The sequence below is a fragment of the Calliopsis andreniformis genome, chromosome 6 (genome assembly GCF_051401765.1).
Source record: "Calliopsis andreniformis isolate RMS-2024a chromosome 6, iyCalAndr_principal, whole genome shotgun sequence".
In the NCBI taxonomy this organism is placed as follows: domain Eukaryota; kingdom Metazoa; phylum Arthropoda; class Insecta; order Hymenoptera; family Andrenidae; genus Calliopsis; species Calliopsis andreniformis.
Genome location: NC_135067.1, coordinates 4,673,745 through 4,697,356, shown reverse-complemented (window position 1 = coordinate 4,697,356; position 23,612 = coordinate 4,673,745). Strand labels below are relative to the sequence as shown.

Here is a 23,612-nt window from a genome sequence, read left to right as displayed (position 1 = left end):
TCTTCCTGATTGTCCTTGAGGAAGACTCCTCGATTGACCTCGCGCGTCCTGCTCTCTCGGAAGATCGAGAGGCGATCCAAGAAGCAATATCTAATCTATAAACTCGCGACACCATTTTCGTGTCGTAAAAAGTGGGATGGAATTTTCGAAAATAGACTCGAAATTAATTATTCCCAGGAAGAATATTATTGACAGAGAATCCACGTTCGAGTGTGAGGACTTCAAAGATAGATTCGAGAGGTCAGTTGCGTCAATTGGATTTCTGTTGAATTGACAGACATCATTTTCATTTGACGAAACGTCAGAGGCTTACAGATTGTTGAGTTTCTACAGTTAGCAGCGAAAATACATTTAGAGATTTTGCTTAGCCATATGTGTTCTCGCTACAAACAGATTATAAAGCTTAAGACCATTCTTGAAGACGGTGCCATCTGATCTTCGATTCGTGAATCTATCGATTAACCTTTATACCAAGTAGTTGGTCACTCAGGTCCCAAATACAGATTTGTTAAAATCAGAATTTGAAAAATTGAAACAAGTATAAGTATATAGAAAGCTTTGAAAATTTATGAACTAAAGATTCGAGTATTCAAAAATTCAAAAAGTTGGAAATTTGTGAAATGGAAAATTTAAAAAGTTAAATTCAGTCATATTGGGATTTTTGAGTGACCTTATCTTGGTCTACTAAGGATTAACATTGTCTTTAACACCTCATGTGGCATGATGTTCGGAACAAAAGCTGTTCAAAGATAATCAACTGAAAAATTGCAAATTTTCGCATATTATTACTAATCATTTTTCATAAAACTGTAGCAACTCTATTCCAACGCATTATAATACTAACACCATACCAGCTAAGAGTTAAACACCTCGACCGCCCATCTTATTTCAAGTCCACCTCTCTACTAATTTCCCTCACAAAAGTAGCAGACTTCAGTCCACTTTTAAGAAAAATTCCACCCCAATTCGCTCTACAAACTTAGTATTTATTTCTCGCAAATTCATTGGATATTAGCCTGCACGAAGAGGATCCAGGGGGGTAGGGGGAGAAGGCTGCGTAAATGAACGGCAGAGAGGCCATATTACGTTCCGTTGGGTGTAACAGTATCTGCATGTACCAAAAACAACAGCGTACAACTTATAACAATCCTTTTATTCCTTTTTTTTTTATTATTATTCATTATTATTATTATTTGTTATTTTATTATTCATTTCATTTATCCCTCTGTTTACGTCGCCTTTAATTATTCATTCGTTTAGTAGTAGTTTAAAGTGTGGCACTACGATACGGAAAGAAAACTGTTCGAACACGGGTCCGTGGAACACGGCGGGAACGATCCCTCGGGAGTGCACTGGAAGTCTTCGTCTAGCGGGTCGTAGGTTCGAAAAAATGCGCGGGAATCGCGCGCACCGCTGAGTCAGCCGAAACGGAAAGAACGTCGGCTTTTTAGGAGAAAAGCGATAATAACTTCGCGCAACTGAAGACGATTTTACCTCGTTCCCTCTCACTCTTTTTCACTCACTCGCACACATTCGCTCGCGCTCGAACTCGTTTTCCCTTCCATCTGCGTCATGTTCGCCTCGAATTTCTCGTTGCCTGTTGATTTTTGGTGACATTAAATGGAACAGCAACTAATTTGATCCTTTATCTTGGATGAACGTGACTCACGCGAGAGAGTGTTAAAAGATGGCCTTAAATTTTTGGTGTCTTTAGAGGGTAGGGAATTTGAAACGTTAAGTAGAAAAGTAAATCATGTGTCGGACAACTGTAAGCTCATTCCTTTTATTATAGGTGTAGTGGATTGATGATTTAATGGTTTTGAGATTTTTTTGGGACTTCTTAGTCTGTATTACGAGTGACCCATTTTTTTTTTTTTAAACTGCGATAGAATTTCAGGAATGAAGTAGAAAACATGTAATATGTCAGACAAGAATAAGTTCATTTTTCTTATTATAGGTATAGTGAATTAATGATTCGATGGCTTTAAGCCTTTTCTGTTCTTCCTATTTCTTATTATAAGTGACCTATTTGTTTCTAGACTACGATAGAATTTCAAGAATAAAGTAGAAAAGCAAGTAATATGTCAGGCAATAGATAGCTCATTCTTTTCATCATGAATTTAGGGAAATGATAATTTAATGACATTGGGTCTCTTTTGATCTCTTAATCTTTTATCATGAATGACCCATTCGCTTCACAATATCACAATCTGATAAATTCTAGTAAAACAGTAACAGCTTTGGGAAATCACCAATAATTCATTCTTCTCTTTGAAAAAACATCATATGCAAGAATTAATTGATAATTTTGATTTTTAACTTAAATAATCGATTTTATTTTGGAGCATATCAGAACTCGTGAAATTAAGTAGATTAGGAAAGTAATTTATCAGCCAATACGTGATTCTCATTGTGATAGAAAAACTATAATATACAGAAGCATTAAATGATAAGTGATTCTTTTCTATCTTAAATCGAGAACTGAATATCAATAAAAATAATTATATTTCTATTCGTCGAGTTTAAACATTTTTCTTCAGCTTTAGCCCCTAGTACTTGTACTAACTCAACTTTAAATGCTTGATGTGAAAAATATACATAAATAACTCGCAGAAATTAATACACTGTTGTAAATTTGTTCTATACAGTTATTAATTATTCTTCATAATGAAATTGCAGTGATCTTATCATATTCTATTATAATACTAATACCATACCAGTTAAGGATGAACTTTGAGCAAAAGACTCTATCATACTCTGATACATTAAACCTCAAATTAAAGAAATACTAAAATCTGGGGTAAAAAATAATTTAAAAAAAAAGGAGTATTCCTTTTCTCCATTTCGACCTTTCGAAACACCCTGAGTACACACGAAGTTTTAAATAAACATTAAACAACTCGCATCAATCCATCTTCTCTGAGCTCGCCAGAAACTGCCAAACTAAAATATCTGCTCAATTCGTACCCCTTCACGAAAGAGAAACCTCGCCACGAGAAATTCAAGGCCATAACCCGACACCCATAGAAGAATTTCGAAACGGAACAGCTTTCACCCGGAAAGAAACCGAACAGAACCGAGGTGTTCAAGCATGTCATTCATCTCGAGCACCGAGTCCTCTACGGAGCGTAGTTAATATATTTATATATTTATATTATATATATATATTTAATATCGTTATGTATAAAGGTGTCTCGCCACGACGTTATCGCTATATACGTTATCGAATAGTTGTTCGTCGCGTGACTCGTTCGCAGTGTCAAATATACTTACAATAGAAATATATTAAAATTGTAAAGTTTCACGGATCGCGCCGATAGGCATGTCCCATGCCCCCGGCGTCTCTATTCCCTTATGTGTATATATATATATGTATATATATATATATAATATATGTATCGTTATCACTTATCGTAGCGGTATCCGCTAACGTAAATCCTGAACGAGCTCCTCTGTCATTTCTGTATAATACCTTACCGCGTATCGCGTGCGTCTGGCTCTGTGTGTGTGTGTGTGCATCTGTGTCTCCGTGTGTCTGTTCTTCATATGCGTGTGTGTACTATATGTATCCCATGAAAACCCCCTAGAAAGCATCAGGTGCAATGCTTAGAGACATGAGAAGTCTCCTGGAAAGCATTGTTCTTAACGCTTTCCAAGAGACTTCTCGTAAGACATGAATAGTACCTACCCCGCGTGTGTGCAACAGTGTGGACAGAGTCGGGCAACGCAGGGATTCCTCTCAAACGAAATTCGGAATGTTGGAAGAGATGCCATAGGCGAATAGGAAGAATGCCCGACCCTGGAGGTCAGTATGTGACTTTTACGCAAAGCGCGATCTCTCACGAATTTTTAGGAGAATGTACGTCGGCGATCAACGATGATGCGAAATCGAGGTCCATCTCCTGTTCCTCTTCATCTCCGGTCGTGTTTCGTCGTCTTCGTCTTCCTCTTCTCGGTACCAGTATCAATCGAGAACTCTTTTCTGCCAGAGGCGGACAGCTCGAGGACACCTCGAGTATCCTCTTCTGGCCGCTCTCTGCTTATCTGTCTCCTCCTCTTCGTCTTTCTTTCACTCATTTCTCTCTCTTTTTTTTTTTTTTTTTTAGATAGGGCAGTGTTGTGGACGGTTACGGAATCAATGTCCGTAATCCCAAAAACGTTTCCTACAAGTATACATACTATTTAATAAGTACATATTTCAACAACCGTCTTTAGAACTAAGTTTATAAGGTATCGTATGATCTTTCCTTTTCTCCTCCGTTACGACGCATCCCTTTGTCTCGTTATATGAAAACATTTTGAAAAAAGTCACGTTTCGCTCCTTTACCCACCTCCTGTTCTCGCCATCTGAATATGCCTACCTCTCCCCCACGTCCAGACCCCCCGAACATTTGCTTCTGAAATCGTCTCGAAGCCCCCCTCCCCTCGGTACGTACTATATTTAATAATAACCATTAATAGGTGTATAATCTATCTATCTATCTATCTAACTATCTATCTATCTATCTAGTAAAACAGCATCATATTAAAGTCTATCCTCCTCCTCCTCCTCGTTATCCTCGTTATTCTCCTCGGACTCCTCCTTATACCCAGGGTGCTCGGAGATCGCGTAGTAATTCCCGTTGTAAATCACCCCGAGCTCCCTCAACACGTCGCCCCGTATGATCGCCTTGATCGTCCAGTTGTAACACTCCTCGCTCTCGCTCTCCCGATCGAGCCGCTCGACGTCGAGGATCTTCGAGCTGAGACGCTCGAGGATGATCCCGATGTCCTTGATGCTCAAGTGCTTCTGGTCGACGCTGAGCTGGTCGATCAGTAGCAGAAACTTCTCCGAGGTGACGATCTCGTCCTCCATGATCGTGTTCTCGGTCTCGGACTCGGAGCTGTCGTGCTCCTGATGGTGGTTGTGGTGGTGGTGCATGTGGAAGCCACCAGAGGCTGCCGAGTTCCCCGCCAGCCGGGAGCTCGACTCCTCTTCGGCGGTGTCGCAGAACCGAACGTGACCCTTGTTGGGCCCAGCCCTCCTGGTGCCATCCGAGAGGGAGGATGGAGGCTGAGGCGAGGGAGTCTGCGTCTGGGTCTGTTGTTGCTGCTGCTGGTGGGGATGGTGGTGCTGCTGCTGGTACTGCTGGTGCTGGGCGTCCTGGATCGGCGAGGTCGCTACCGATTTGTGCACCGCGATCCTGCGACCCTCCTCGTGCAGGGCGCAACAGTGGAAGTCGCACTCGCCGCTCGCGCTGCCGTCCGCCCCGTTCACGGGGCTGCCGTTCCTCACCACCGGCTGGTGGATGTGGTTCGAGCACTCGGGCGTGTGGATATGGATGGTGGTGCTCTCGAACGAGTTGGTACCCTGCTTCACCAGGCGGCCCGGGAGCCCATGCGGCTGCGGCTGCGGCTGCTGCTGCTGCGGTCGTTACCACGACGATTTTAAACCTTGGCTTTCGAGAGGCTACAACGCGATGCACCGAGGCTTCCGGGTACCAATCGTCTAGGCACCGGGCGCAGCGTGTGCGTCCGTCTAATTTCTGCGATGGTACGTCCGCCGTGCTACTGGACCCGTCTTGTACCCGGAAACCTCGCGTTAATCAGTCGGGAGTGGAATGCACGCGGACAGGGGTGGAGGCACTGATCTATATAACTGAATACGTTGTGTGGCTGTGGTGCCTCAAACGTTTTGAACTACGAGCAGGGTTGCTAGAGGAATCCCCTTTTTCCCATTTGGGAGGAGGCCACCATACTACCATAGTACCTTCTGCCACTTCAACAAAATGAGGAAAAGGGAATTCCTCTAGCAACCCTGACCACGCCGTCTTTGATAATGAACCATCTTCATCGCTTATACATACAGGGCGTTCAACAAAGGGTGTCAGAAATCTCAAGAGGTGATTCTACGTGTCAAACTAGGACAAACATCAAACATGATAAAGTCTTGATGAAATTTAGGGCTTCGTTTCCAAGTTGTTAATCGTTGATAACACTCCTAAAATTCGCTTAAAATGTATTTGATTTGGGATTTATTCTACTAACTTTGCTGTGTCTGACTTAAGCCTTATTCTACTAGATTTCTTATGTCTGACTTGCAAACTTATTCTACTGGTTTTGATATGTCTAATCTGGAACTTAAACTACTGACTTGGCTGTATCCGACTCGTGGGCTTATTCTACTTCTGACGAGCATTAACTGACAATGAGTCAGGCGCAGCGAAGTTAGTAAAATAAGACAGGTGAGTAGATCTAGTCAGACACGTTTCACGCGTATCGTAGGTGGTTTCTCAACAATTAATAAGTCAGAAATGAAATTTCATTTATCTTCACTTTCGTCTTATTGTAACATGTAGAATCATCCCTTAAAATTTCTGACACCTGTCCTCGAACACCCTGAATACTAATACCGTCATACTAATACAACGTATCTGTTACGGAAGATGATTATTTCAGCATAATTTTATATTTTGTATAGTTATCTGAAATATTTTTATATGAAGAACTTCTGTGGTATTATCTATAATTACTATCATGAACTACAAACAGCTAAGTCTGATACGTACTTTCAGTTAATTGTAAAGTACACCTATAAATAAGTTTTGTTTATTTTTTTCATTAAACTGATTCGATGCAGAATTAAGAATAGATATAGAATTTTTCGAAACCCAAATTCAATTAAAAATGATGATACGTGGTATTAGAATAAAGGCATCGATATGCTCACTTTTCATATACTTATACTTATTGTTATTCGTAGCAATAATATTAAATATGTATCTTTTACAGAAAACAGAAAATATTATCTACAATTAAGTCAAAAATTTCAATGAGGAGAGTACTGAAAGAATGTATAGTAAGCTTGCACATGTGAATCTTTATCCGTCCAGGCAGCAAAGATGATTTATTCTCAAAAACGACCGCGGTTTAAATTGTTTCACAATTCCTTCTTATGCTCAGAAGCAGGATTGCTCTGAAACTCTTGACCATGAGGGGAAATCGAACCACCTGCATGTCTCACACACCTAAAATCGTCAACGAACTCCCTACCACAACTTCAGAGTAGTATTACTATATGTCAGGACAAAATATCCTCCAGTGACGTCATTGACTAGAAGAGTGAAAGTGTCCTGCCTCTCGAAAACATTGTGACTTAGATGAGACCCACTCAAGTGGCGTGCTGTGCGATACCATTGTGGATACAAGCCACCAAATGTGTTCTCTGTTACCCTATACCTTATATCGCCACATTTACTTTCTTAATCCCATCAGTTTCAAAGCCCTCGTTTGAATAGCGCTACTCTAGGGTCCCAAAGATCTAGTACTATCCCTGAGCTGTGCCTGGACGTTTGACATGCTACCGAAACACTCATTCTCAGAGGCGTGAGGAACTTAAGCCCATGCTGTTTCTACGAAGTCATTACATACATGTCCGAGTGATACTCTTCCACAGGTAATGCACTCAAATACCGTGAAGTACCTCCATTCTTCTACTCTATGATGTCACTGAAAGAATTTTGTCCTAGCATATCTGTCCTAGCATAGCAATACTGCTCGGAAGTACTGTTCAGAACTGATAAACTTGCACCTGGAAAGTGTGCGGGTCTAATTGGTCACAGTGGATAGACCCCACCTGATCTCACACGTACTTTCGATCGAAGCGTATTATTGGCCAAAGCAGTCACCACTACTGACAAAACGCGAAGTCAATTGGTACGAGTGAAGGATTCCGCTTGCTCCTGTGCCATCCTAGGTGCAAGTTGAGTAGCTCTAAACAATACTAGTAAATGAACAATTGGTAAGGACCCATCGCCTAGTAACACAATGCAGCTATCCCCACCAGTCCCAATGATCAACACCCAGTGACACTTCCAGTTCCTTCTGTGCTACTCTAACGCGACTTCCTCTCTCAGCCAAGAATTTCAGAGCAACCCTGCTCAGAAGCCACGTACCCTATCCAGTTATACAGATCAGTGGGTGGAGACGATTGTCGTACCATGTCGTCGTGATTTATCACAGTTATTTGGGGGCTGGTGTAGCGACTCGGACCGATCTCGCCCGCCAAGTGGCCCGACTTCGGCCCGTAGTTGAGCTTGTCCAGGCTGGTCTGGATCACCAGCGACGGACGCTGGCTGCCGCTCAAGTCCGCTTTCTTTGTCGGCGAGTACTTGGAGCTCTGCGCGTCGGGCCCCTTCTGCTGCTGCTGCACCTGCGACGACGTGGACGAACGCTGGTCCCAGTGCAGCACCACGGTGACCCGTCCCTTATTGTCCATGATCTTCCACGACGGCGTCTCATCATGCAGCTCCAGGGCGTGGATCGTCTCGCAAACTATTTTCGGTATCGCTGAAATCGCTGTGAACAGAGAAAGTGTCGTCGTTTGAAACTGTTCGAAAAGAGTTTTTGGTGAATCAATTGTGAGGTGGTGTGTTGATTATCGATTGCATTAAAATGAGAGCCATCTGAAATGTGGTGATTCGTTTAAAATATGGATAGTAAAGGTATGACTAGAATTTTTATTTTGGGATTACTGTCATAGCCACTTCACGTCTTTGTTCTTTTACAAATTTACTACTTTGAAATTTGTCAAGTTTTCGAATCTTGAAGTACTTGTATTTTTAAGTCTTTAAATTTGTAAATCTTCGTATATCTAAACATAAAAATTTGCAAATATTTTACTGAAATATTCAAACCTTTACGTTCTCAAATTTTCTATTTTCTATTTTTCAATTTCTTAATTTTTGTATTTTCGAATTTTCAAATGGTCCTAGATTTCAAATTGTAAACTTTCAAATTTATTTAATCTTGAAATATTCAAATTTTGTACAATTCAAATCTCTAATTAGGTAAATCTTCAAATTTATTAATTTCTTAATTTCTCAATTCTTCGACTCTATTAAGTCTTCAAATTTTCTGAATTCCTTATTATTTAATTTCCTAATCAACTAGTTTTTCAATTCTCAAATACTCAGATACCTAAATATTTAGATTTTCCAATAGCTTCGGTACGTCAAGTTTGGTTTTTGCATTGTAATAACGAGTCATACTTGGTAATACAAATAGTAAATCTGTAAGTACCTAACAGTTTTACAGTTCACTCACTAATAAATATATTTATATAGGATAGCACACAAGTCAAATCATTTTTCTATTTAAAAATTCAACAACTATTTGGAATTTTAATTATCTATATCTATTTATTTTCATAATACAAAGTATAAAAGTACAATTTTTTACTTTAGATACAGTTTTCTGTATCTAAAGTAAATATTCAAATATATCATTGTTGACCTATGAGATAAAAAAAAATCCATTTTTTATACCTATTTTAAATTACAAAAGAAAATTAAACAAAAAGTATTAAGAGACAAAAAATGATTGATTTTTAAATGAAAAAGTGATTTATATGCCCTGTGTATTTTCCTTTTATATAAATGACCTCAAAGAAATTTCATAAGTCAAGGGTTACTAAAAAATAAGAACTTTTACATAACCCCAATAAAAGTCATCGAGATCACAAAGTTCGGGGCGTCACACAACGAACGTAAATGAAGCGTATCGATCTTTTTCCGGTAGCCAGGGTGGCACAGGTCCGTGGGCGATGCACGCCCACGCGTGCAACGAATCGTTATCTGATCAACCTGCTCAACGAATCTGAACTTTTGTCTTACTGTGCTTATGAATCGATACCGTCTTCCATTCACAAAGGACTCACGGTTCGGTGCTGGTGCCGCTATTATCCTCGCGACAGTCACCTCGTCCTCGACGTTGTAAATATCGCGTCGATAACCGTCGAGCCCATTCTTTTCCCTCCCAAGGACACCTGAGACATTGAGTGTAACAAAAAGGCACGTGGCTACTCTTTCCTGCGCAAAAAACTAATCCGTTGAATGTCATACGACTTTTTGACTTCCTTTGTACTCTTTAAGTTATTTAAATATAAAATGTTCGACAATAGATAACTATTATATTAAACTGATGAGATGCACACTAAACAGATTGAAAATTTCTCAAATTAGAGAAGAAATTTTATGGGAGCGAAGAGGTTCATTTGTGATGGTAAAAAATTGCTATACTCTGAGTATTTTATAGGGGATGTTCGACAACAGGTGTCAGAAATTTTATGGGGTAACCCTAGAAGGCAAGATAAGGCGAAAATAAAGAATTGCGAAATTATGTTCGAGGCTTCGGTTTTAAGTTATTAATTGTTAAAGAAGTGTCTAAATTACTCCTGAAATATGTCTGACTTGAGTTATTCTACTGACGCTGCATCTGATTTGGCTAACGCACGTCTGCAGTAGAATAAGTCCTTCAAGTCAGACACATTTCTCGCGCATTTGAAGCATACCTTTAACACGTTCGCTATCACCATGATATACATATACAATGTGTACTATATTTTTCCGTTTAAACCTCACCAGTGTGATCTACAGATAAAAATAAAGCTAAAATATTATCTCATAAAAAGTCCATAAAAGCATCATTAATAGCCCTCCAGTGGAGGTGCATATCTTCTTGGTCAAGCATTTATGGACCTTTAGTTACATGACATTTATGACTTATTTTTTGATATTTTTTGTAGGTAACGCATCTGAACAGTTAAGTAGAAGAGTAAGCCATATGTCAGACAACAGCAAACGTATTTTTTTTATAGGTAGAGTGAACTGATAATTTGATAATTTTGATGTTAGCCTTCCCCGTTTTTATTATCAGTGACCCATTTGTTTTTAGACTACGATAGAATTTCAGGAAGTAAGTAGAAGAACAAATAATATGTTAGACTATAACTAGCCCATTCTTCTGATAATGAATATGTACAGGGAAACGATAATTTCATGGCTTTGGGCCTCTTAATCTCCTCAATTATTACCATGGATGATTTATCGTTATATGAAATATCATCACATTTAAGAAATTAAATGGGCAGTAACAGCTTTGGAAAAGTTTATTAATAGTCTTTTAGCGAAAGCGGTGAATATCTTAGTGAAGCATTTATGGACTTTTAGTTACATGACAATTTAGACTTATTTTAATATATAGAACATCCTAGGGAAATTTGAACAAAAAAGTGTCAGACAATTTGTGTCTATACATGTGACAGATCGATTCTGGTTTATACGGAATATTTAATAACAAATGTCAGAAATTTAGAGGAGTAATTCTACATATTCAAATAAAACAAAAATGAAGAATATTAGTTTTCTCTAATAAGAAGAAAATTGCGTTGAAGGCTTCTTATTTGAGTTATAACTATTAAAAAATCGCCTAAAATGTGCATAATCCTTGTCTGACTTGATTTACTCTACTACCATCGCTGCGTCTGATCTAGTGCCTGTCGACAGTAGAATAAGTCTCCAAGTCAGACATATCTCGCTCTCTTTAGATGTATCTTTACCAATTCACAATCTGTAAACAAAGTGAGGTACTATTAAAAAATTTTCGAGTCTCAAATTAAATGGTTCATACGCACTTTACAATTATTGTAAATTATTTAAAAAAATTTTCCCAAACAAAACTGTCCTATGATACATATGATACTTCTGGACTCCAAAATCAAAGTGTGTTAAGTCACACTGACAACAAATGAACTTAAGGTGCGAACATATTACTGTCACGTCACATAAAATCGCGTCACATAAAATCGCGTCACATAGAACATTATAGAAAATTTGATTCATATTATAGCAAAATAGGTCTAACAAGGAGAGCTCACGGGTGTGGAAATCGTTTTTCCAGTAAGACTGGGTATAATTTGTAATATACACATAGTTTAATAAAATCCTCAAACTAATCATTAAAGTGGGTTTCTGTTCTTGATCAATTTCATTTTAAAGTTTTGTCCTAAATATAGGTAGGGTTCAATGCAGACACTTTGTTAGTCATGTGTATGTATACTTCTGGTGATGTTTACATTTCAGGACATGTAGGAAATAGTTTCTTGTCGACTTTCAAAAATATAAATCAACCTTGTTTTCCAAACTAACGTAAAATTTGTGAATGTGACGAAAATTTGGCATTTCTGACGTGTACATGGTGTTCCAAAAATTTGTTTTTCATGCTGTTATGATATGAATCATCCCAATAGTTGTATGAAATTCTTCAGGTAGCTCTTTTTCAAAAAATATATACATAATATTATAACCACAGTGTTCATGCACAACAATGCCTACGTTTATAATAAAACTTCAAAGTGAAATTTCGGTATAAGACCCTTAATATATTACATCTATACTACAAATTATACCCAGTCTTATCTTAAAAGCGATTTCCATGCATACTGAGCTCTTCTCGTAAAACAAGGGTAAAACCTCGGTTTACACTATGAATTTGCTCTACTATGCAACATGATTTCACGTGACGTAACAGTAATGAGTTCGCAACCTAATTTACTCTGACTCTGAGATCCAGATACGTACTCGATAGTAACATACAAAAGAATGAAAATTCGTACGAAAATTGAAATTCCGTAATTCCTCATATCTGTCTTATTTTACCATATAATATCACCCTTAAAATTTCTAACATCTCTCGATCCCAAATCGATCTCTAGGGACTGTATATCGCGCACCGCCCTACGCGCCCTGCGATTTCACCCTTGATGCCCACGTCGAAGCGACTCAAGTTTTCTATTTTTCTTTTTATAAAAATAAACGCGGCCCTGTCGCGTTATCCTTGGTCAGACAATCGCGTCAGAGTATCCACTCGCCTCTCCCTGTTTATTCGCGCGGGGAAAAAGAGCAGATAAAAGCGGCCGCGCGAGGACAATGCGCGCGACACGCGACGCCCCTTGGCGCTTCGGCGCGAGGGGTGGCTGGGGGAGGCGAACGATAAAAGCCGTTAGAATATTTGATTAGCCGGCTGCGCTTCGCGTTTCGACGAATCAGGGATAAATTGCCCCGTCTACCCTATTTCCCTACTTTCGAACTCCCGCTCTGCTTTCATTCTGACGGCCGCTCGGCTAATTTATCCCTTTCAGTACTCAGTTATTTTCCATTAGCCAAGAAAATATCCGATGCAATTTTCTGGGTCTAATGCGCTCGGAAGTCAGAGGTCGTGTTAAATAATTGTTTTTGGCCAGTCCATGAGAGATTCGCCTGCCAGGCAAGAAAATAACGTGTCGGATGCCTTAAATTTTAGATATCTGAATGTTTGAGGGGAGAGGCTGTTAACCTGTTAGCTTTTATCGTGCCAAAGTGGAGTCAGCGTGATTCGACTCTCAGAGATTCAGGAATTGGAAGACGAAAATAGAAATAAGCACGTAGGAACACTTTAAAGGTTTGGAAATTAATTGGAGATTTGTATTTCAAACAATTAGAAATTTGAAGATTTTAAGATTGGAGAGCTTGGAATGTTTGCAAGCTAAAAACTTGAAAAATTGAGTTGCTTGAAAATTGACGAGCTTGAAATTTTGAAAAGTTGAAGATTTGCATTTTAAATCTATAGATAGAGAAATTTGAAAATTTGAAAATTCAGAAATTTCGAACATTTGAAAGCTAAAAGTTTTGAACGTTTGGAAATTGAAGATTTATATTTGAGAATTTGAAAATTTATATTTTAAATCTCTAGATAGAGAAATTTGAGAATTTGAAAATTCAAAAACTTCGAACATTTGAGAGCTAAAAGTTTTGAAAGTTTGGAAATTGAACATTTATATTTGAGAATTTGAAGATTTGTGTTTTAAATCTATAGATAGAGAAATTTGAAAATTTGAAAATTCAGAAATTTCGAACATTTGAAAGCTAAAAGTTTTGAACGTTTGGAAATTGAAGATTTATATTTGAGAATTTGAAAATTTATATTTTAAATCTCTAGATAGAGAAATTTGAGAATTTGAAAATTCAAAAACTTCGAACATTTGAGAGGTGAAAGTTTTGAAAGTTGAGAAATTGAAGATTTATATTTGAAAATTTGAAGATTTGTATTTTAAATCTATAGATAGAGAAATTTGAGAATTTGAAAATTCAGAAATTTCGAACATTTGAGAACTAACAGTTTTGAAAGTTAGAAAATTCGAAATTTATATTTGGGAACTTGCAGATTTGTATTTTAAATAGATTTTTAGAAATCTAAAGATTTGAAATTTTTAAGGCGTTCGTGTTAGAGAAATAATATTGAAGTCCTTCTGTAATCCCTCCTTAGTATTCTAAGGCATAACTGGGGTGACAAATAGGATCATCACGTAGAAATTGTTTCATACGAAACAGAATAAATTTGTTCACCACAAAACTTTAACGTTGAAACATATACAGGATGTCTGACATCAAGTGTCTTCACAAAATTTCAGAAGTTTCTTTAAGGTTTACAAAAAATAATAAGTTACATTATATTTAAATCGACATAACTTTTCTACATTAGAATTTTGTTGAGAAATATAGATATTAGCTTTTACTTTTTCTTTATTGAAATTGTAATTTTTACTAAATATTTTTTATTATCATAGGACAAATTATAACAAATCCAAATCCACTGTATGCCTGTCACACAAAAAAATCAACACTATTTGTGCAGCGTCGTTGGATGCAATTGATAGTAAACAACTCCATTTTTCACGAAATTATGATTATTCTTATATTTTTAGTTTTTTGCATGAGACTTTTTTCTCTGGAGTCATTTATAATCCATAGTTTACAATGTTCTAATTGGAAAAATAGAATATTAAAAACAGTGAATTCACAATTTTATAAAGGAGTTCGTCATAAGAGGATTATAAGCATATTATTTAACACGGCGACTGCTACACAGCTTTTTCACTCTTTCCAGATCTCATGTATAAATATCTATATTATAAATAACAATAATGCACTCATTATGTTACATCATTTCTAATGCACAAAGGTTAATAAATGTGAAGGTTCAACTGTTATAAATGTTTCAAAAGAACATTATGAACTGGAAGTGATGGTCAACAGTTACCACGTTGGTAATCAACATGCTAAACGTGTTCAAAAAAGTGGATTGCAATTCTCATACTTATTATAGTCTGACGCTGAACGATATCGCAACTCTACACAACTTGTATTGGACTTTACATTACATTTGTGTTTCCCTTTCTGTAACTTGTGTAGGATTTTTGGATTAGTTATAATTTCTAACAAAAAAATACATAAAAAACACTTTAACTTCATTTAAAAACTAACAAGTAACATTCTTAACTCCAAAAAACATTCAGGCAGTAAATTTCTGATTTATGAAAGTTACATCAACTTAAATATAATTCAATCTCTGTTTATCACAATTGTTTGTTAAATTTGAGACAAGTCACGAAATTTTGAATTATGTGAAATCGTATAGATAAAATGAGTTAATTAATTTGTAATTTTAATGGCTTTTAAATAAACAAATTCTGCTACACTTAATTTATTCTTGATAAAAAATAATAACGTTAATAGATTAAATATAATACTCCAAATGCTACACAATAAGTTCAGTCTCAAAATGTCACACGTGATTATTTCTTGAACTGACTTTCGAAAATAACAAATAGTAATTTACATAAAGATTGAAAATGAATTAAAAATAGAAAATATTAGTATTTTATAGAAGTTTTGTTTACGAAAGTTTTAATCAATTTAATCCTTTTAATGTTATCAATTTAATTTTTAAGAATGTAATATAAAGTACTATTTATTATAATTTCAACTAGGTTTCTTAACTTTTGGAACGTAATAGATGAATTTCCCAATATCCCTCTTTCATATTATAATAGTGTAATTTAATTGACAAAAAGAACATCTGTCATACGAAATCCCATAAAAAGCAAAGCCACCATTCTTATGTGCCAACGAATATCAAACATAAAATTAAATAGAGGTTTACGTAAAAAATTCAGAAAAAAATTAAATTTATGTCTTAGGTAAACTTTTGAATATGGTTTCATGAACAGGTGTTTTTCATTTGTTCGGAATTCACACTATTAGATTACACATGTTCAGTAGTAGAACTGATTGAGGATAATGTACGTATACACGGTAGTTAATAAGATTTAACTACGCTTTGAAATGGCAGAATACGCTATGGCTTCTCCACGTCATAGTTAACGAAAATTATGTACTTTGCCTTTAATAAATGCAACTGCATAAAGCAACAGTGCCCAGTTTATTTAGAAAATGTAGTTCTCACGAAAAAATTTCTGTTAATGCGAACCCAAAGATGCTTTTGTATATGCTTGGTACTGTTAAAGAAATCAATAGTGTCGATAATCCTGTCTTTTTTGTGTATAAATGATAAATATAAAAGAAAATACGAAACTGAGTGAACAAATAAAAATGTGCAGTTATTTAAATTATTCTAGTATAGTATATTGCTATTACAGTAGATCATTCCTACACTAGAATACTGTATTACTCTAAAAATATTATACTAAATTATAATATACATACACATATCAGTATAGTAATATACTTGTATGCTACTTTAGTAATGTATGCATTATTACATATTACTACAGTATATTACTATATATTACTATGGTATTAATTCTAATCGAACAATGTTAATAATAATATTAATTCATAACTGACATAAAAATAAAATTTACAAAATAAAAAAAAGATTTGTAACAAGCGTTCAAAATGTCTATTTTGCTGATAAATGTATAATGCACATTTTTTTCATTTTTCTTAGAAGAATAGGCTCTGTCTTGAGAACTCATTTTCCCAACTAATTATCTTTGTGAAGATGTTTGATAAAATAATCGTATAAACTTTCAGTTCCTTTAATATAGCTCTAAATAATATTTAATATAACTCTAACACTAAGAAAGTATCTTTAAATTCACATTAATAAGAATATTTTTACTAAAAATTTGTTAACCCATTCGTTCCCAAAATATAGTCTAATAGAACCTAATCTACAGGACCTCAATCATTTCTTAATATTGTACTTAAAATAAAAACACTGTCTTCATAGCGAATATTTTCATTTTAGACTTACTGGCATTAAATAATAATTAATAATACATCAAGGTGAACTGTTGCACTTAGATTGTTAATACATCGAATAACTGAAACTGTGGATCACAGAGGCTATAGATAATCCAGGTCCTACTACATTGAAAATGAAGACAAGCCATTTCTTTAATGTCTAGTTTTTTATGAAACGTTATTTGTTTGTTCAAAGATACCTATCAAAAATTGTAAATTAAATGCTAAATGTCAAACTAAGATGAAAATCAAGAATGACGAAATTTTATTTAAGCCTTCGTTTCTGAGTTAATTGGTAAAGATACACTTAAAATGTGCGTGAAACGTGTCTGACTTGAAGAATTTATTCTACTGCCGACATGCATTAGGTCAGACACAATGTAAGTAGAATAAGTTAAGTCAGACACATTTGTGGCATATTTTTGGCGTTTTATTTAAAAACTAATAATTCAGAAACCAAGTCTCGAACGCAATTTCGTTATTCGTAATTTTCGTATTATTTTGGCATATAGAATCATCTTTTCAGTCTTTTGACACCTGTCTATAGGCAGTGTATTACGCAGCTTATTCTTTTAAAGTACTTAATTACCAGAAAATAATTCATATTTTTCATCAGAAACATTCGACAAGGTTTATAGGTCAACGTATTGAAAGACGTTATGAAGGACCTCATCCTGAACCAGAATCATTAAAATGGGTCCGAAAAACTTCACTCGACTTTCTAGCTGCAAAGATCTTTGCTCTGGACTGAATCGAAATGAAATGGATAACTACCCCAACAGATCACCTCTTTAAAAGGACAATTTGTCATTACAATCCCAGAATTAACCCTTTGCGCTTCTATGTCGAGTGACTTGACATCAGTTTTCTTCACAAGTACTCGTCTGTGGAGTCACACTGGAGTTTTTGGAAAAAATCGAGAGTGCAAAGGGTTAAAATAATAGAGAGATTTCGGTAAGAAAATTAGAAAAAATAGGATTGCAAAGGGTTAAAATAATAGGGAGTTTTTGGAAAACATGGAAAAAAAGTTTGGAGTAGATAGGGTTAAAATAGTAGAGATTTTGGAAAGAAAATTGAAATAAAATATTGTGAATGCAATGGGTTAACTAATAATGCGGAATTCCGCCAATGATTGAGATGTTAGGTCCTCGACCAATGCAGGCAGGTATCGCGTGACTCAACGTTTAGGTCAGACTCGAACGTGTTAAATGAAACCAGTCAGTGGCTCGTATCAGAGAGAGAAATAATTACGTGTGCACGCTTAAACCGAGCATACTGTAGGTCAATCCCATTAGCAGGGATCGAGAACTCTTCTGATAGATACCGGCGCGTATGATGTCGACCCCCGTTGGACACCAGCGTTCACCATGCCGCAGCAACAGCAGAATCGTGTTGTTCGCTAGAGTCTTGAAGTACTCGCCGTCCTCGACCTGCGTCCCGTCTGATTCCAACACTAAAGAGACATTCTCGTTTTGTGGCACGCCCAGTTTCTCCTTACCTAGATAGAACAACGAGTGATAAACAGCGATTAGATCCCTCTGAACGGTTCTGTGGTGTTTAAAGGGTTGCACCGCTATGGGGGTTTGAACAAATCGATCTTCCTTCAGCCTAGTTTCATGTCAAGGCTTGTAAACGTAATTGGAATGTGAACTTCTTTCGAAGGGTAACTGTGATCGTCACGTTTGTTTTTTGATCGATTCGAAAGCAGGTTTTCTTGTTATTTTATGGGCATCAGAATACTGAACTTGAAAGCTAGATTGACCTAGGTCCTTTTTTGAATGCTTTTAGGAGAACAGAAGAACAAATGTGACCTTTAGTTTTTTAGCATAGTAAATATAATTTGAAAAATAATGTAAAGAAATTCCTATAAGATGGTGTTTAAAATTTAATTTGGAAAAAATAGACTTGAGTTCATCTGGCTTGCAGGTAAAAAATAAACTCAGACATTAGAGACGATTTATTTTGAATATCAAAGGTGTAAATTGACTTTAAGTTGCATTTTTAAAAGAATGAAATTTGTTTAATTTTTTAGAGTCCAGAATGTTAAAATTAGAAGCTAAATCTTTTTGAGATAAATTTTTATTATGTCAGCACCTACCAGTGGGAGGTGTAACAAATCTCAGTCTGCAAATGTAAGCAGAGATTACGAAGAAAATTTAGGAGTGTTACTTTCGACTACAGTCATAGAGTAACGTTAATACGAATGTGTAAAGCCAATTTAAACAGAAGGTAATCTTTCGCAATTTGCCATGTCCCACTAGATTGAGAAATATATTTTCCATGCGCAGTGAAGAGCAAATTTTAAAAATCCTATCTTATAATCCACGAAAAAGTGGAATCATAATGTTTCTTTTAAATTTACATTATTTCGTGTAGTAATGTTTATGTAATTCACACATGTACTTAATTGTTTGATTTTAAAGTACGTCCATTTAAACATATTTAAACATATATCTGTATATTTTCCCAATTTCAAGGATTTATTCAGTGGATTTTACAATACTCTTTTACTAAGACATTGCAATAATGCATTATTAAGATATTATTATGAATGCAAGTTGCATAACTATTTTATATATGTTTTATAAAAAAAATCACAACATTTTCCTATATTTCGAACTTTCATAATGGTACAACCTTTTAAATCATATCGTGAATTCTTTCTTGTTCGATTCTCATTGCATAAAACGAACTGATATGGTGGAATCACAGCATTTATAATAACACAAACATTCATGTTTAATATAAAAAATACCAATAAATAATTTACAGGGATAAATAAACTGAAACAGTTTGAATTTTTCTTATGATACAATTAATGGTTTTTCATAATGAAATTGCAGTAAATCCACCATATCATACTATAATAATGATGTCATAGTAGTTGAGGATTAAAACGAAATTTTAAGGAAGTATTTTTCTTTTTAAAACTCTCCTATTCTTATTGCCAAAAATAATTGGAAATAAATTACTATAAACACAATCTACTACTATCTTCCACGTTTTTAAATTAAAAAAGGTAACCTGAAGTTTCATGTAAAAATAAATATAAACTATTTCCAAAGAACATTTTAAATATGTTTAAAAATAATAAAATTACAGCCCTCTAGAAAGAATAACGCAAAACAAGAATATTATCATTCAAATTATAAATTTACTTATTTTTAGGATTTATAATGAACAAAATTAATATACTAGACGACATGATACAAAAACATAAAAAATATAATTATTAGATAGCAAAGATAAATTAGCAAAATGAAAATAAATAAAGTAAAAGTACACCAAATATTTCTAAATTTCAAAAAAGCTTGAGATAAGTTTTTATGCAATTATCTCACGTATTTGTAAAGTTATTGGCTGTTGCCTGCAGTGCGTCAGAAAACTATTCTGCATGGCTTCTACTAATAGCATCGTCACATTTATTTAAAGTACAAAGACTTCTATAATTATCTGCCCATTATCTCTAACAGCAACATAATATAGCACCTGTGCATAAAAAAAGCCATCAATCTTTCACAAATTTTTCAATTTCAAAAATTATAGAGGAGACCATTTTGTACTTAATCCTCTTATCTCACAAAAATTTGAAACCAAATATTTAATTTCGTTCTGAGATATTACAAATACTAATTTCAAAAGAAAATACATATTGAAAAAAAAAAATAAATTTTAAATTTCCCATGCATTTCAACATGTAAAACATTACCACTAATTAAATCTCCATACATAATCACATATCACTAACTAATGTATCAAAAATATGAAGTTAAAAAATATTGAAAGTGGAAAAACATAATAAAAAAGGGGGAAAAAATGGACTTGCTGTACCCTCCGCGCAAGAATACCCCAGGACACGACAGGATCGTTGATACACATATTTATACTTTCCAGAACAAGTAGCAAGGCGGTTGACGCGTTTCTTACCCCGGTGTATCAGTTCCTCGAAATTGCTAACGACCAGTCCCTTTCTTACGTTACGCCAGCTGTCCCATATCTTAAAAGGTCTCTTGCTCCGTAACTCCTGCACAGAAATCAGCTGTTGCAACAATCACGCCCATATCGTCTCAGTGTACGAGTTTCGTGAAATGAAAACAGACGTACAACATTCTCCTCTAAACTCAAAAATTTCATCGTCTGTCACAGGGTCCGATGATTCCTGGTGGTCAGAGCGGAGGAGGCAAAGGATCTCGAGAAAGGAGTTGCATCAAGGGGTGGACAGGTCGCAGCGAGACGTAATTACGTGTAAAGAAACCGTAAAACAGCGTGGAAAACGCTTATCGCCTAGATGTTAAGTGAAGTGTCCACGCCGGGTCAGCGAGTAAGTAATTCACCCCTACCCGTTTTATCCGCGATAACCAAGTGGAACAGACTATAAACAAAGCCTACCGCGCGCCTCCGAGAAATGATTATCGAACACCGCCGCTATCCTTGCGGCCGGGCTTTTTTTACACTGTCCGCGCTCCATCTCCGCTCACGAACACACAGGTAACCACTGCAGGGACACGTTCGAGCCTTCGGAAATACTCCCAGCGCAATGTTTGCGCGGAGTTCGCGAGGGTCCAGCGGCAGTCGGCGGAAAGTAGGACATACAGGACCAAAAACAGTATCCTAAGTCCGCTGGCATGAGGAACGCAGCAAAGCCCGTCGTGCCGGTGTCAAAAGTATCCCCCGACTGATAACTGTCCCAATAGGACTGAATCAAAGGCCAGCGATCTCGGTATGCACCGACCAATTCGAAAAGACTCGACAAAAACAGGGAGGCATCCCTCGGATCAACTCGAATCCTCCTGGCGAAACACCGTGGGAACAGTGGCTGCGGTAGGGCGGCAGGTCAAGAGTGCAGCGATCAGTCGATTATCGAGGTTAAGGGGTCTCTGAATCGGTGGAACGATGTCGCCGGACCCGCTGGAGCTGATATTAGAATAATGCGAGTCCGAAGAGAGGAATATTGTGTTTGGGTTGTCCCTAGTTTTCAGCAGGGAGGCGCAAAGCGGACAGGGCGCAGACGCGGCCGCAACTTATGGTCGAAAACACTGACCTGATTCAATCATTCTCGGCTAACCGATCGGAAAAAAGAGAAGAAGGAAAAGGGAGCGCACGATGAGGATGGAACGCGAGGCGGTGAGTGACCCGTGGCGACTGCAGCGAATTGGCGAGGGCCACGCGTGCAGCGTGTCGCACCAGCCCCTGACCGCAGGATATGCAGCATCCTGGGTAGGACAGCGGTGGTAAACAATGGCTTGAACGCGATCGGAGGCTAGGATCGAGGCCACGATCGCGAAGGATCGTTGGGCCGAGAGGGAGCGTATAACCTAGAAACTGCAGCGCTTGTCTGGGGTCTGAGGAGCTGGTCCATGGGAGCCAGGAGGCACTGGGGGATGTCACTGTCATAGACCTTAGGACTGGATGCCCTGACTGAGGGAACCGCAAAAGGAATGCGGTAGCTGCCACCGTCAAACTTTCCTGCAACTCTGTCTATGCGTCTCGGATGCGTGAGATCCTCGTCGCGGATGCGTAACAGGGTTCAAGACATGGTGCGCTCGCGGACGAAGCGTGCACTGGGCGCTACGTCCAGGGTGAGCGGTAAAACGGGCAAGGGGAGGCGTAAGATATCGGGGATGAACCGTGTGGCAGAGTACCGGAGATGTGGGTAGACACGTTAGGGTGTTTTGGGGATCCTGGATGAGTCAGGTGGCGAATGTAGCAAGCTCTGAAGCGTAGAGGAAACGAGAAAGCAAAGAATGCGTACCTCTCTTGCCATTACGTCATATCCCTGCAGATAAGGGACCGTCCCAGCAAGCACTTATTCAGAAGGAACGAGCAAAGAAGCTGCACGTCGCATTATCGTGGCGACGGAATGCTCTCGTGCACTACTGTCCGCCCACCCGTGCTCGCGCGTTCTCTTTCTCGCCCCTGCCCCGGCCGTTTCCCTCTCTTTCTCTTCCTTGGCCCGTTCCTCTCGTTCCTCTTTCTCCTCCCGTTTCTCTCCGTGTCTTCCCGTTTCCTCGACCTGTTTAGCGCTGATCCTCCCGCGGACGTTCCTCCGTCTCGTGCACCGTACACCGAAACACCTTCCGATGCGACACCGTTTCTCTTTCCCTCTCTGTCCGTCTTTCTCTCTCTCTTTTCCTCTACCTCGCACACTCTTTCTCTCCCTCCCTCCTTCTCTCACTCTCTCTCTTTCTCCCTGCCTTTCTCTCTCCCTCTCTCTCTCTCCCTTTCTCTCTCCGTCCGCGGAGGTGGTGAGGATCTCTCCTTGCCTCGCGCGCACCCCGTGTGTTCGTCCCTGTCACGCTCTCTCTGGCTTCTTCCCTCTCTCCCGTTTTCGACCACCCTCGGCTCCGAGTTGTCCTCTCTGGACTTCCGCACTCCCGTGCACCAAGCCCGTGTATCGGCGCGAGCTCGTGTATCAACGCGCGGGCCGAACGCCAGCGACCACCTCGCGGGAACACCTCATTCTAGCTACCCTCGCCGTACAATTACCCGATCTAAGATTTCACTAGCGCATATGGGGGCAAATTGTAACAGTGGCTTCCTCCCGGCGGTTACTGCGGCGACTCCTAGTTTTAGATCGATTCTCTCTCGGTGTACGTATAGACACCCTCGCCCTCGCCCTCGTCCGCCCCCCTACCCCTCCCCCCGCGGCCTCTCCTTCTCCCCCACGAATTCACCCGCAACAACCTCGCCCCACGCGCGCGACACTCT

General features: G+C 37.9%; 1 protein-coding gene and 1 long non-coding RNA gene across 3 annotated transcripts; both read right to left on the bottom strand.

Annotated features, from left to right (window-relative positions):
* Window positions 1-1,769: 1,769 nt before the first annotated feature.
* LOC143180800 (uncharacterized) lies at window positions 1,770-4,377 on the bottom strand. Its single transcript, XR_013002182.1, has 2 exons — window positions 3,689-4,377; window positions 1,770-3,583 (listed from the first exon to the last, which is right to left on the bottom strand). It is a non-coding gene; the product is annotated as an uncharacterized LOC143180800 (long non-coding RNA).
* A 46-nt stretch (window positions 4,378-4,423) lies between these two features.
* On the bottom strand, window positions 4,424-23,514 carry Drep2 (DNA fragmentation factor-related protein 2). Of its 2 annotated transcripts, none has more exons than XM_076380867.1 (5): window positions 22,657-23,514; window positions 20,832-20,928; window positions 18,229-18,402; window positions 7,979-8,337; window positions 4,424-5,404 (listed from the first exon to the last, which is right to left on the bottom strand). In XM_076380867.1, the coding sequence occupies exons 1-5, from the start codon at window positions 22,666-22,668 to the stop codon at window positions 4,526-4,528; spliced, it is 1,521 nt and encodes a 506-aa protein (XP_076236982.1). In that variant the 5' UTR covers window positions 22,669-23,514; the 3' UTR covers window positions 4,424-4,525. The 2 variants fall into 2 exon arrangements, with proteins under 2 accessions (XP_076236982.1, XP_076236983.1); XM_076380868.1 differs by having other exon boundaries at window positions 4,424-5,401.
* Between the last annotated feature and the right edge of the window lie 98 nt (window positions 23,515-23,612).